The following is a 15,123-nucleotide window of genomic DNA, read 5'->3' as shown; positions in this document are numbered from 1 at the left end:
TCAGCCCTGAGGAGAAACACCCTCTCTGAACCCTATGCCAGAAAGGTGCCCTGCTGTTCTCTTTCCTGTATCTGAGTCAAGTCTCTTTTACTTCCACATTGCACTAATAATTTCTTTTTCATTTTCCTTCCTAAAAAATATCATTTCTTCATACTCTTCTTGCATACTCACTCCATCCCCCAGCTCTCATTCCAAGGCCAAAGAAAATGGAGAAAGTGGAGGTCAGAATCAGATCATGATTTTAACAACTGGCATATTTTTGGACAAACAGCGCTGCCAGTTCCCCTTTCCTCTACCACAACAACTACTAGCCAGAAGCAGACATTCATGAGAATACTGATACCAAAAAGAAATTCCTCAGCTGTGAAGACAAATTTTCAAATCATCATCTCACCAATTTTGGCATTTTTTTGTTTTCACCTACATTCAGCAATGAAGTCCCTTAAATGGATTTTAAGTAATGGTTTAAATCCTACTGTGTAGTAAAGGCAAACACACACAAGAGGTCATGTAATTTTATAATTCACATCTCAGATGGTGCCCTATATAAAACCTTCCTCAGCTGATAAGCGTTCTAATCATACATGACAGCAGAGCCAAATCTGCTGTGAATATGTAATCTTCCAGTTTAATCCTCAAATCTGGCATTTTCCAATCATGGAGAGATACAGAGCCACTCTTTATTTTACTTTAATTTCTAACACATAAACCAAATTCATCAGTATCAGACAATAACATTTACACCTGAAAATTAGTTTGAAATAACTAAAATTATGCTAATTGTGTAAAAATGATCTTACTATATTTAATATACCAAAAATATTGGTTAGAGAAGTTAGATAATTTTTAATTTACCTATCTTTCCGTGGCATACTTACAGGTTGCCCATGAATACTCTCAAAATACAGTAGACATTTCTGAAGACTGATTTTTTCTGAAGCCATTTGCTTTTTTGTCATATCCCATTTTAAAAAGTTATTTATAAGATTGTAAGCCAGGATTTCATGACAAGGGTACAGGTACATATCTGTTTAATAATCTCTTCTTCCCAGATAAACATTAATAATGAATTCTATTTCTGTCTGCACTGAGGTCAATGAGGACTTGGCATTAACTTAGCAAGAAGAGTCTAAAATTACACGACACACATATTAAGTATGTTTAGCTGTAAAAATGAGAACAACCAGCATTCCAGACAAAATACTCAGAAAGCTGAAAAAAATGCACAGAGGGAATTCAGCAATTTTTTAAATTACTCATCAAGAAAGAGAAATAGATTTGCCTTGGCTGGTAAGGGCTGTAGAACAGAAAGATTTAGCCATGCAAACCCAACCCGTTATGGTAAACAGCATATTTCTGTTCAAAAACTGCAGTATGAATCGCTGGTACCAACAGAACGCTGATTTTCCAGTGTTGGTGAATGATCAGAATTTGTTCAGGTGGCTGCTGTGGGGAGCACGCAGTGTAACAGGGGTTTGACTCCTCCTTTTCCCCAACAAGACCTGCTCCTGACAGTTGCATATTTTCACCTGAGCCACAACACCGAGGTGCACGCGAAGGGAATGTCATTTCCAAAATTTTCTGCCAGATCACAATGGAGCTTGAATTAGGGCCAAGTGTCAGAGATGTGGGGGAGATGAAGTCATAGAGCTGGGGGCACACACACACACAGGGGACCTTTCTGCAGAAAGCTGATAATGAGGGGACTTTTAGTGACAACTTAGAGAAATACTTTTACTAATTAGACCCTACTTTTAAAAATATCTCAACCCTGAAGAAGTGACACTCTTCTAATATCAGATTACCTCGCTGTTCGTGTGACATGAGTAAAACCTTTTTTCTTTGATGCTCAAATGCAAAAACAGCACAGAGCCATTAATCAGAACTGCTAAACACATTTTGCTAAAAGGTCTGCATGAGTTAATCACTCTAAAATAATCTGTCATTCATGTTAAGAGATGAGCTGCTAACTAGAATGCAGGAGTATTATAAATCAGCTAATTTGTTTATTTATTGTTAGTTCCACAATTAATACAAGGTTATTTCTTTCAAAAACTATTAAGCCTGGAGCAGCTGAGCAGTTAGGAAGAAATGGGGTGATCATTAATATTGATTTTACACAAGAGAAACGATCTCAAGAGGGTTTAGCATTTGAGCCTATTTCATTAGCTCGTTCTATTAGCAATCTCAAGGCAGGTTGGTATTCAGCTACATTTGAAATAGCTGATAATTTCAAAATCAGAGAAGGCAGCTGGAGTCACAAAGTACAGAATTGCCGGAGACATTTTAGGACTGTAGGCTACATACAGCAGCAGGAGATTCAATGCTAATTAAATAGAAACACTGCTTCAGAGCCGAGGAGAATGTGAACTGAAGTGGGTCAATGAAGAGAAGACAGATACATAAAGGGAACCAGTCTGAGAAAAGCCTTGGGGGACAGGCTGCAAACATTCAAACAGAAGGCAAAACTTATTTGTGACACATAAAGAAAGAAAAGGGGGACTTGACCTAGAGATAAGGTAGTAGTTTGGTTTTCATAACTTGGAACAGAGGCACACAAAATGTCGTATACAGTTTTCTTCCTTACTAGACCACTCTGTTCCCTGCATGCTGATGCCTTCCAGTTTGCTGTTGTTTTTCCAGACAGAAAATACCAACTCTGGGGACAGAAAGACAGACAGTCCAGTGAAGGCTGGGCCTACCCAGACCCTGTCAAAGGCAGTGCTTTGTTTCCACACAGGCACACAGTCAGGTTCCCATGGCCTTGGTCTGCCTCTTGGGGATGTGTGGTGGCCCATCACAAAGCAGCATTTAACACAAAATTAGAAAGAAAAAGCAAAAAGAAAGGCAGCAAGTGAGCCGACACCTCGAGAGAGCGGTGCCAGTTCCCCCACCAGCTCGGAGCTCACAGCGCTGGGAAGGGCTGGGGAGCCAGGGCTGAGCCCCACTGAGCTGCTGCTCCCAGGGACCCAGGCAGCGCTCACAGCCCCAGCTGTGCCACCCAACACTCACACTGCAGTCAGCCTCGGCAGCTGGCTCTTGGCTTTGTCTTGTGGGGGGATTTAGTGCAGCTTCTCTGAGTAATATTATTCAAAGTGTGGTTATTTGCCTTTTCTCGCTTGATCTCCTACATTCATGCTCTTAATTTTTTCTTAAAGCCTTGTACCTTAACCCATGGTGAGCCATTCCATAAATTACCATCTCCCTGCACAAGGAGCTAGTGACACAAGCAATTACAGGTGGCCACCCCTTTGTGGGGTACTGAGCGATTCAAAGGCCAACCCCAATTTTCTTTATTCTTCTCATTCAATAACTTTACTCACAGGCTTTTTTGCAGGAGAGTGTTTTGTTCTGGAAACCACACTCTGCTCTTTCCTATTCAAATCTTGTGTTCTGTGCTCTTTAGACACACTGAGATTTTACTCTGCACCTTTCTAAGGACACACATGCTCTCATTTGTATTTCAGCAGGGCTTTAGAGGTCCTCCACAGTGAACTTCAGGGGGAACTTGGCAGGCTTTCATGGAAACGCTAGCTTTGGCCAAAATTACTAAATACCTAAAAAAATTTTTAAAAAAGGAAACATTTAGCTGCTATTTAGTTTACTATTAATTTAGCTCAGATTCTAGTGCAGGATCTAAATGTTATATAGAAAACAAAATGTTACACATAAAATATATCTACAGTAACACTAAAATTGTTAGCAGCTGAAATGAAGCCTTTGATCTTTGCTGTTACCACAGACGTCCTGGATTCATTTCACATCATCAGTGCCACAAAACTCATTCTCCCCCAAAAGTCCAGAATGACTCATAATCAAAATCCAATCTTTTTTAATGTTGCACGTAGGGAGCTACTAAAATATATCATTTTGAAATAGATCAATTGGATTTCATCTTATTCCTGCTCCAGCCTCTGTTCCCCAGCAGTTTTGATAACTATTACCAACCACATTTGCTAACACATAATTTTTAAAACACAAGTTCTCTCAGCAAGAAAATAAAAAGAAAATTAATAAGATTTTAAAAAATTAAAATATTGGCACATGCAAACATTTAATTTACAATACTTCCTTGTTCGTGAGAATATTTCAAGCCTGCACTGCCATTTCATCAATTTAGAAGGTTCTCTTGGAAAATAAAGAGAAGTCCAAAAAAACTGAAAAATGAGTGGGACAGGTACCCACACTCAACTTACTTTTATAAGAAAATTTTTTGGACTGGATTTCCTCACAGACATCTGTTCTGGTGTCACCTGATCTCACTCCATTAATAAAAAAATTAACGACTGAAAATATTATCCTACAATTTACACTGTTAGGATTTTAGAGCTGTGTAGAATAGCATGATTTTGTTGCCTTTTTAAATTTTCTGGTTATGAAACCCTTCTTTCCATTTCATTTTTCTTTATAAAAATGTAGCATATAAAAAGAAACAATTAAAAAATCAGTCACGTATGCAGGGCCCAAGATCTGAGAAGCATGGCATTGTTATGCACAGTCCTGGTTTTTATATAGCAATTAGCTGTTTAAGAACCAAGAATAGAAACAAAACAAAAATTAAAAATTATCTCTGCTGGGTACTCTCTGTTACTGGTATCCACTCAGAATAATTTCTTAGTTCCCACATAGTTTAGCACGTAGTTCTTCACCCTCTCACTCCTTCCCCTTTTCCATTCACCAGCCAAAGTCTAGATGTTGCTGTCAACATTTAGATTTTAGGCACCTTTGAGGGCAGAATTTATTGTCTTGCCTGGCTGTGATAGCATCAGGACAGCAACATCCTCTGAAAGCAAAAACAGCCCCTCAGAAAAGTGGGGGTTTGGGTGATATCTATTGTTTTAGAGAACCCTATAGTGTGCCAGGAATGTGAAGACACAGCAAAAATTTAATATATGTACTAGTTTTAAAACAACAACTGATTTTCCAGCCAAGCAATCGTGTTCCATGGAATATTGCTCCTGCATTGTGAATAGTAATTGGGAACATGGAAGAGAAGAGGCAGGATCAGCACAAACAAGGTACAACAATCTCCATACAGAGTCAGGAGAGCAAAGCCATCTCCATGGTTGTGCTGGTCCTGTCACCTCTGTGCATGCTACTGACTCCGCAGAGGTTTTCAGCATTTCTCAGCTGAGAGGGGATCTTTGTCATCTAACTTCCTTCAGGAATGTTTTCAGCCTCACAGTTTCTGTGGGCTCAAGGTGCTTGTGCTGCCATCCTCATTACACCAGGATACGCAGAGTTCTGGGCACGCAGCGTCAAGCCAGCAGGTTCCAGCAGTGCCTGGCAAACAGCTTCATGTGTGCATCTCTGAGCAAAACATGTTTAGCACTGCTTGAAGCACCTTCTGCACCGCTGCACCTGAGCAATTCTTCTCAGAGGAGTCACTTCTGGAAACCACGCCAGAGCTCCCACCTCTCTAGAGAGAAAATGCTCTGCAGTGGCAGCAGGCAGAGGATGCACACACCCTGAGCCAGCCACACACCAACCTCTGCCTCAGGTGAGGGAGTTCTGAGGGAACAGCCATGCTTCTTAAATACCTTAATGGTCTCAGGAAGGTTGAAGTGTTGTCTTTTCTCCTTCAGTCGTCTCAACACACTGTCCATGGTTTCTTCCACTGAGGGAGCTGGTTCCATGCTTGTGGCCTCGTGTGTGCCAGCCTCTTTAGGGGTCCCACTGCCTTCACTGTGCTCATTTCTTTGGGGGGCTGTGGAGGTACAGTTTTGCTCTTCTGACATTCTGAGTTTCAGCTCTGAAAGGCAAATTGTAGGGCAAGTAAATAGATTAGAAGTATTTGCCAAGCAGTTTAACCTGACACTAGCAGGAAAAAAACAACCCAAAACTTTCCTAGTTCTTGCATACAACAATTGTCATACCACAGGCATGTAGGAAAGTAATTCGGCTTCACTTTAGTGTGTAACACCTTTTGCTCCTAGAGCCATTTAAACAGTCCCTCTCCCTTCAAGAGGCCACCCTGCTGTGCCAGCCCAGGCAAGGAGAAGCAGCCACTTTCTTACATGACTTCCCTTGGCAGAAAAGCACCTGAGCACCCCCGCAGAAGACAGGACTCCCCAGTCAGCAGCCTGCCTGGATGTGATAAAGAGTGTGACTGTATTAACTTGACACCAAGCCAAAGCCCCTGGAGCTCCAGGGAGCTGCACAGAGCAATAAGGAAATTGAATTAAAATCTGAATTAGCGCCCATAAAACCAGATTTTGTTCCAAGCATACGCCTGTCTGGTGAAGGACCTTGGGCAAGGCAGGAGATTGATGTCTCCAACTGTGTTCAATTTGTTAAAATCCATGCTGGAACAGTAACATAATTTTTTAGCTGTGACAGTGTGAGGATATAGGTTAACTTTATGGAGAAAACCAGGAATTTTTAGTAAACCCATAGAGCTAGGAAGCATTGACAAGCCGTCCAAACTTGAAGAAGGATCTACAAGCATTTGAATGTTTTCCATTTCAGTTGTACTTGGCATGTGAACCTCATGATTCTAGCTGCATTTAAAAGCAGAGCCATTATTTAGGACAATAAAAATCAAGGGTTGTCACAGGATTGAGGCATTTGGGGTGTGAAGGTGAGGCTGATGTATGAAACCTGGCTCTGGACAAGAGAAGCAATGGTTGAGCCAGAGATACAATTTTCAGAAAAGTAACCATGTAGATTGGCCATTTCTTCTCATTTGCCCTTCCTGGATTTGCAACACAGAATTCAAGAGGAAATAATAATAGTCATCATCATCATCTAGTAATCATACAGGATAGTACTCAAGGGAGAACTTTCCAGAAGAAATCTACTGAAAGATGAGTTTCTAATTTTTTACCACAATCACATCCTTTATATCTACATTATTAACTACATCCAGAACAGAAATGAAAGATAATACTACAATTTATTTGCTAGTGAGAATCCATTTATAAATGGAAAAAAAAAATAAAAAGGATTTAGATAAATTATAAATAGCCTTAAAAAAAAAAAAAAAAAATCAATCAGTCTTGGCTACAGACTCCCCAAGGGAAAGAATCTGATACACCCACAGATATTAATGGAGTGGCATTCAGACAGTCAAGGGCAAAACCTGACCCTCAAGGCCAAATTTATCATCAAGGAAAGATCTGTTTTTATGATCAATATAAATGAAATCCTTCGAGAAGTCTATCCTCAGTCCTAAACAAACAATTGCACCTACATTTGTGCTATTGCAAGGAAACTTCCAACTTCTGTGTTTTAGACACTCGGAGCAGTGCTCAGAATAGCATTGCCTTTTGCATGAATGTTTATAGTGACGAGGGAAAGACGATGGCTTTTTCCCCCTTTCCCCTTCTAGCCTTGCTAAGGAGGCTGAACTGGCACATTTTAATCCCTGATTTCAGGAGGCAAGGCAAGTCATATCCTATAACATCTTTCTTGGGAGACTTATTGTCATTCACTGTGAAAAATAAGCAGAGCAGTGAGGTTAGAAAACTGACTTTCAAATGTTCCAGGTACACTCCCACTTCCCAAAGCTTCAGCAGCAAAGGGACGCAACACACTATTATGTACCTTTGAGCTGCTTCCGACCTTTGGCCAGAGCATTCATCCACTTCAGAACCTCAGGATTGGAAGTCTTGTCACCGTGAGAAGGCTGAACGCAAAGGAAAACGTAAAGAATGTAAAGAAAGAGAAGGAACTGACAGGTAAAGGATCAGACAGATAAAAAACCCTGCCCACCCCCACTGTGCTACAAAATGTCCCTAGTTCTGACTGCACTCTATCAGCACCATGCAGAGCATCTGCCTTGATGGTGGCATTAATTTGTCATGGCTTATCTCTCCCCATTGTGACACAGTGCCACAAGGATCTGAGTGCTATGCCTCTGATCCCAAAAAAAATCACAGCAACGAATGTTTCGGTCTCTGACTAATTGGATAAATAACCTCGGTGACTTCAAAAGGATTGATCAAATACCTAATTTTAGTCAAGTTCCTAAGTGATTTCCAGGATGGTAACTGAAGCCCTCTGTCCCTTGCAGGAATAAGCTCTTGTTTAAGACAGGGATTCTCTAGGGAAATGGCATTTTCAAAATTTCAACTGACCTGTTTAATTAATCAAATGAAAAATCCTGCGCGAGGGTGATTTCAAAAGAAACAAACAACAAAGACTTTGTAGACATGGGGTTGTTTTGCCCTTAGAAATTGCCTGCAAATTAAAGTGAATTTACACTGAATCTTCAAAATTCAGTTATTTAAATTGCAAAGGAGTTTCACAAAATCAAGCTTCTGAAATAATTTATTTTCTGGCCATAGTGTGAGGGTTGTTTGGGTATGAAATGGTGCTCTTAGGAGCATATGATGACCACAGAACCAAACAGTGCACAAGTTTAAGTTTTCGGCCATTCATGGGATTAAAAGGTAGTATATCATTTGCTTAATTTTAATGTAGTCAGAAAATGTCACAAACTTCCCTTTTTCACATTGTACACCTCCTTAGCATCAGGCATGTTTTGTTATTCTTATATTGCACAATTCCCAGCATAGGGCTCACCACTGACCTCAAACAACCCCCACAAGTTCTATTTCTCTGATTTTTGCCATCAGCTTCTACTGTACCCCAGGCTTTGGAGGTTTACAGGAGCCTGCCTGAATGAAGGAATGTGCACAGCAGAACAAGTTTCCAGGCAAATGACTCCTACAAAGTGAATAAATAGCTTTTCACCTCTTGCACCATTTTGTTTCACAAGCCTGTCAGCTGTGTGTCACTGATTCACACTTTTTGAAGATGGACGTTTTGCAACAAAGGTAATCCAAAGAAAATGCAGAGTCTCAGAACTACTGCATACACTGAAAGATGCTGAAAAGATATTCATTGAAGATTTTCTTATTTCATTTTACCATAAATACCCTACCTCACATTGTTTTGAAGAAGTTTAGATACACTGGGATCCTTGCCTCCCTCTTGGAGTATTTACCTTCTCAATTATTGTCTTACCAGGTATTTTTTTTCTTGCTCAAACTTTTCTTCATACTTCCTAATTTTTCTCTTGAGGCTCTGAAGATGCTTGGTAAGTTGTGTGACTGTCTGTGGCTCTTTGCAGTCTTCACAGCTACACCGAGAAGAGCTTCTTGGCCTGCAAAAGCCAAAGCAGAGTTGTGGGATCCAAGAGCTGGCTATAATGGACCATGCCTTGTTTTCAGGCACACTTAGCATTTCAGAATTCATGGCTATTCTATTCTTTCACTGGATAGAGAGAGCCTAATTTTACAAAGTAAGCATAAAATAATTGCTTTTGCTTGAAGGTGCCCCTAGGGTATTCTAATGGGTTCACAATCTGTCTTTCATTCTCTCCTTTTTTTAATTAATCGTGGGATTTCTGAATATAGTTCAAAAAAATTAATCTAGTAGGTAAAAGCTCGATCCAGTATTTACATTTAACACCCACACATTTATTCACAAATCTTCCAAGTAGAATAGGAGGCTGTGGTGACATGATTTGTAAAAGTGAGCGCAGGGAGTTTTTCATTACTGGAAATAAACATTATCATTTTGAAGACAGTTTAGTGTCTGATTATTTACAGTTGCAAGTCAATAGAACTGATTATTATCCATATGCAGTTGAAGCTAAAGCTCTGTATATAAGCTTTTAAGAAACTTTGATTTCTTTCCGAAACTCACAGCTTGGTTTCTGGAAATCACATATGTGGACTGTTCGTATGCTTTATGACACTGTCACCCCTCATCAGTGACTCAAGCTATAGTTCAATTACAGCTGAATTTTTTACTACTAAACCTAGATAGCCCTCTCTAGCCTGTGTTCAATCATCGTTCTAATTACTAGCATTTAAAACTGTCCTTGCTAACTATAATTAACAAAGACTTAAAAAAATATTGTACACTGTTATGCCTGAGAAAACACTATTTCCTATTTCTGGTGTTGCAAATTATCCATGTCAAAACATGCCACAATACAAAAATTTGCTTTTTATGACATAGCAACAACTGAAAAAAGAAAACCAAACCAAACCATGAAGAGTCAAGGGTTGTGAATTGCAGAAAAAGGCTTAAAAACACATAAGAATTAAAATAGATTTTCTTACATCATGAAAGGTTGAGCACTTGGCGGAGAAGGGGCAGACTCTGTGTCTAGATTAAATCTCTGGCTTTGGCTAAAGATAGAGCAGCGTGGTGACAAGAGAGGATTGTCTCCGTCTGTGATGTGATACAGCAGGCGGCTGGTCCTGAGGGAGTGATGTTCCTGTGGGCTGCTCTCCATGTCGTTCTGCCAGTCCCTGTGGGCTGGCACGGGCTCTAGAAGGAAAGGATAAATCAGTGGGGACTGAGGGTCACTCACACGGGGTTGAGCTCCCTAGGTCAATAAAAACTCGTCCTTACAGAACTATTCCAAGCATAAGTACTCAAAGTGAGCAGCAAACAGATCAGCAAAGTGTCGCATGCAGGGTGGACACAGCACCGGGGATGAGAAAACAGAAGTATTGTCACTGGCTTCACATAAGTCCTGTTTGAGTTCCACAGGAGGTGGATGGGTGTATTTATAAACTATGAAGTAAAGATGGAGAGTTTCCCAGAATAGAAGCATTACTTGTATTTTCATAGATCTATTTGCTTTTGAAAGCCACATTCCTGAAGAAGATGATGAGTGTCCACAATAAGTATAATTTTGTGATTTATCATTTACTCGCTTGGTGCAGAGAAAGGAAGGTCAAAACTGAAATATGTTCTGGTGCTAAGAACATCCAGGGCTGCCTGCAGTGTCCTGCAGGAGTTTGTTCGGTAACAGTAACATACCCTTGGCTCAAAGAACACAAGATATGAAAATAACAACCACCACCAAGAACATTCAATGTATTTACTCAAGGTCACGGCCAGTGGCTGCTCCTTGGAGGAGTCATGCTGGTGGTACTGCGTTAACAATGTCTTGGACTGTAAATGCAAACCTCACCACAGGTGCCTTGAAAAGTAAAATTTGTTTTATAGTGATGGTCAAGCTAGAAAAAGTAGGAATTGGTTGACCCCATCACACTGGTTCTGTTTATGGGTAGCACGAAAAATAATGGCACATCGCAGGGCCTGCCTAATCAGGGGTTCATCTTCACTGTACTCTACCTGAGTTCATTGAAGGGACTATTCCTAGAACCTTCTTCCTCACCCTCAGTAGTTGAAATGGATGAGGATGATCTAACCTAATTGATTTTTTTGCTATCAAATGATTGGGATTTAATGCAGATTATACTTTCTAGTGAGAAACTACAATCTCATAAAAGTTCTTGCCCGAAATTCTTCCCTCTTGCTTTGCTAAAGCAAAGTTTGTGCTCTGACTCAGGTTCCCCTACAGCAGCTTTCATGGTACATGATATTTTACACCAGCTACATTCTTTTTTTTCTAAACTCATTCATATATACAGCTTTTCAATTAATTTCTATTATTTTTCATTTCCAGGCAGCATGTGTGTCAATTCTGATCAGCATTATATTTGCCATAGGTCATGCATTCCAATACATTTCACAGAACCTTTTTTATTCAATGGAAGTCTAAAACAGCACAGACAAACAACTGTACATGGGTTTGCTCACAGAAGAACTGGCAGGTCTAGGTAAATTCTTTCACCTTCACTTTGCACATGGGACATCACATTCCCATGCTGAGTGAGTATTTTTTTCAGGATTTAAATGGAGTAACATTTGTGGTGTATTTTATTTGTCTTCTTTCCCAACAAATACCACGACTGCAAATCTCTATTGCTGCACAGTGACAGCAGTGAAAAAACAGGTCTGAATGACACTCGTCAAAAAAATCCCCATATTTCTCTAAAAAATAGTAGTTACAATGGCTTAAATATAATTTTATTGGGCACTATCCAACTGCTTTTGCTTTACAGACAACAAAAAAAATCCAGCTGTATATTGTATAGTCACAGTATAGCCTAGCAAGCAAGTTACTCATGACCCTTGTATTTATAAGCTCACCTACTCCTACCAGCATCATCAATTACAATTATGTTAAGCATTTTCACAATGAGACAATATAGTTGATTATTAATTCTAACCTTGCATCCTTCCTCTAAGTACTTCATATTCTGTAGGTCAAATTCAGATCTCCAAGAGATCAGAGCAACACCCAAATCTCCTAAACCTTGTATGAGATTCAAATCCTCCAACAGAGAGAGCCCAGGAAGGCAGCCGGGAGGAGCAGGGGTAGAGCATTGACCACTCCTGGGAAATCATGGACACTGACAACAGTGGCAATGCCTGGGATAACTGGTGTTCTGCGAACAAAAGCGTTCTCTCTTTTTGCAAAGTAGTCTTTCCTTTCCCTGTAAGATTTTTAGAAATTAATACCCTCAGTTGACTTTTGATCTGTTGTTGGTGCTGGGTTGTTTTTTCTGAAAAACAGTATTGTCAGTGAGAAGAACCTGGTTTTCCTTGCTTTAATTTCACCATCTTTGAATGTCAAGAAACATAACCACTGTGAATAGGTTGACTAAGAACAGTTGCACAGTTTTTCATGTTTTGCTGTTACAAGGAATAAATGCTTTTATAGTCATATTAAGTATCAGTGCCCTCACTGTGAAAGGAAAAAGATGTGATGAAAAGATCAGCCAGTCTGTGTTTGATAGGTGAAGGAAATAACTGTCCAACATTTGAACTATGATTTCCTGTGGACCTAAAAATGTCCTTCTTGCAGGAGACAGCCTGTACCACTGGTAAGCTGTATGGCCACAGACATTTGCTCCTCCTCATATCTACAAGCAGACAATTTCATAGGCCCAGCACAGCCTTAGAAATGGAAGAAACGAACACGTTCAAGACTAAGCGCTCCTGGAAGATAAACGCAAAGGACAAGTAGTGGCTGCTGCGGCTCCAATGTAAAACCAAACACACAAAGTTCAAGGAGGGTCTTTTGTTCCGCTAGCAAACCTGCTTGATTTATAATTTGGGAATATTTCCCAACGGCCAGGGCACTTTCATTTCCTTGGCCTTCTGACAGCAAGGTCTGCAAGGCTTGAACGTGGTGCAATTTTGCTGTGGCTCAAGAAAGGGTTTAGTTCCAACTCTACTAGAAGTGCCTTAAATTACTACTGAATGCTCAGAAGTGGTCAGCAAATAATTCAGAGTGACTCATTTCAGTGGCACAACTATTAAAATAGTGGGATATCTCAGGGTGATGACAAGTTCTAACCAACCCCATTTTTAATTAACGCTTGTGGCCATTGTTCCAGTTCTGTGTAGATCCTAAACAAGACACTAAATATTATCTGTCCTAAGAGTAGCCCATGAACTGACCAAACTCCTACCCTTCTTCATGTGTCTCATCTAATTTTAGCCTCTATTTTTTCCAAAACTGGGAATTAAAGCCACCTCTACCCCAGTCAGTGAGTTGTCCCTTAGCATCTATTCCATCCCATCCAGTCCCTGCAGCTTAGCACTGACAGGAGAACACCACAGGAATTAAAGCCAAATTCTAGTGTCTGATAATCTGCAGCATGGTTCAGCTGGTGGACTTCATGACAAGTCCTACGGTACAATTTATGCCTGTGATATTCTTCAAGTAAAACAATAATGCACAGAAATGTCTTGCGCAGAAAAAATAATATTCAGATCTAGTGTGCTCAGTCCTAAACAAGTTACATCTGTGAATGCTTCCATCAGGATTTTTAATTTAAAAGCCCTTTAGAACTTCCTGTATTTAGGTTCAGCTGCTCACAGCTGCAGGCACATTTTGATGTAATCTGCTATCCAAAAGTTATAGAAATTTCACCCTACTTTTCTATAATTACCCCTTTAAAAAAATAGCTTAGGTACCCCTCACAATTCTTTACAGTCTCACTTTGACAACTCTAATTCAGCTTTCACATATTCGAAAGTAAACAGGAAATTGCTGACTTTGCTCAGAGATAAGTTACTGTCCATCCCCTTAAAATTTGCATCCTGTCATCTTACCGGACTGTTGTATCTTCATTCTCCACACATACAATGTACACTTTTCTAGACTTTGTTGACTGGGATGTGAATGAAAGGATCGTGTTTATTTTGCCTGATCCACTGAGGAAAGGCTGCTAACTAAAGATGGAACATATATGGCACATCCTCTAGAAACTCTCTTCCCAGCCTGGTACAAATCCCTGAACTTCCAGCCAAGGTGGGGCTCAAGTAGCCAACAGTCCCATGTGACAGCTCAATGCATCAGAAGATTTCAGTGGTCATTTAAGAGGCAGAATTAGGACCAGCTCTGTCTGTGCAAAATGACAAGTTACTAAAAATGCCACAAACCGCAAAGCAGATGTTAACAAAAATGAGGGCATATTAAAACCCATTAAATAGATAAGCTTTAACTAAGGCACGAGTTTGGACTGCTGGAGTGGCAGAGCATGCTCTGAAACTGGGAGAGAGAAATGCTACATCATGCAACATTTCCCCATGTGGCTGCAGAGGGGAAATGGGAGTGGAGAGGGGATTGGAAGCAGCGGTCATTACCAGCATAAATGAAAAGAAAATCAAATCAAAACAGCAAAAAATTGTTAAGGGGAGCAATTAGGAGCCATCCTAAGAATGAACAATGAAACCACCACCAAAGCAAAATAATGCAGCAAACTACTGGGAAAGGAGGAGAACTCCACCCTGCCACAAAGGAAAGGAGTCAGTGCAGATTTTGGGTGAGCTGCAGAGTGTCTTTTCCTGTGCAGCACACAAATGAGACCTGTCTCTGCTTCAGATCCCCGTCAAGGTTAGCCCTAGTCCAGGCTCCATGACCACATCCAAGAGCTATTAAGGTATTTATCTGGCTGGACTAAAGCATCCTCTTTTTTTAAATAAAACCCAGACATCTAGCTTTTTAGATTCCTTCATCTTTATAATAATTTGATTTCTACATACATTGCTCCTCAATTTTTCCAATGCCAACCTCAAACTTTGGAATCTTTGAAGGAGAACACCACTTTTTTTTTTTTTTTTTAAATAACTTAATGCTATTTCTTGCTGAAAATGCTGAGCAAGCAGCTCTTAAAATAAGGTCTTCTAAACCCAGATTTTTTCTGATATGAAACATCAGTTGCAAAGGGATTACTGACCTACCTGCCTTAATTTGAACCGTACGTGGTGCATGACTTAGGTATTTGTGTATTCATG

At 40.1% G+C, this 15,123-nt stretch overlaps 1 protein-coding gene across 3 annotated transcripts in view; it reads right to left on the bottom strand.

Moving 5' to 3' along the window:
• Positions 1 to 15,123, bottom strand: part of FAM13C (family with sequence similarity 13 member C) — a 118,285-nt gene that overhangs the window by 6,095 nt on the left and 97,067 nt on the right. For all 3 annotated transcript variants that reach the window (XM_040070776.2, XM_040070777.2, XM_040070775.2), the window contains 4 exons: positions 10,077 to 10,287; positions 8,971 to 9,109; positions 7,546 to 7,627; positions 5,541 to 5,752 (listed from right to left, as the gene is read on the bottom strand). In XM_040070776.2, the coding sequence (XP_039926710.1) occupies positions 5,541 to 5,752; positions 7,546 to 7,627; positions 8,971 to 9,109; positions 10,077 to 10,287 (644 nt within the window). The remainder of the gene's footprint in view (positions 1 to 5,540; positions 5,753 to 7,545; positions 7,628 to 8,970; positions 9,110 to 10,076; positions 10,288 to 15,123) is intronic.

The sequence above is a fragment of the Hirundo rustica genome, chromosome 8, assembly GCF_015227805.2.
Source record: "Hirundo rustica isolate bHirRus1 chromosome 8, bHirRus1.pri.v3, whole genome shotgun sequence".
NCBI lineage: Eukaryota > Metazoa > Chordata > Aves > Passeriformes > Hirundinidae > Hirundo > Hirundo rustica.
Note: the sequence above shows the minus strand (reverse complement) of the source record. Positions and strands in the feature narration are given on the sequence as shown.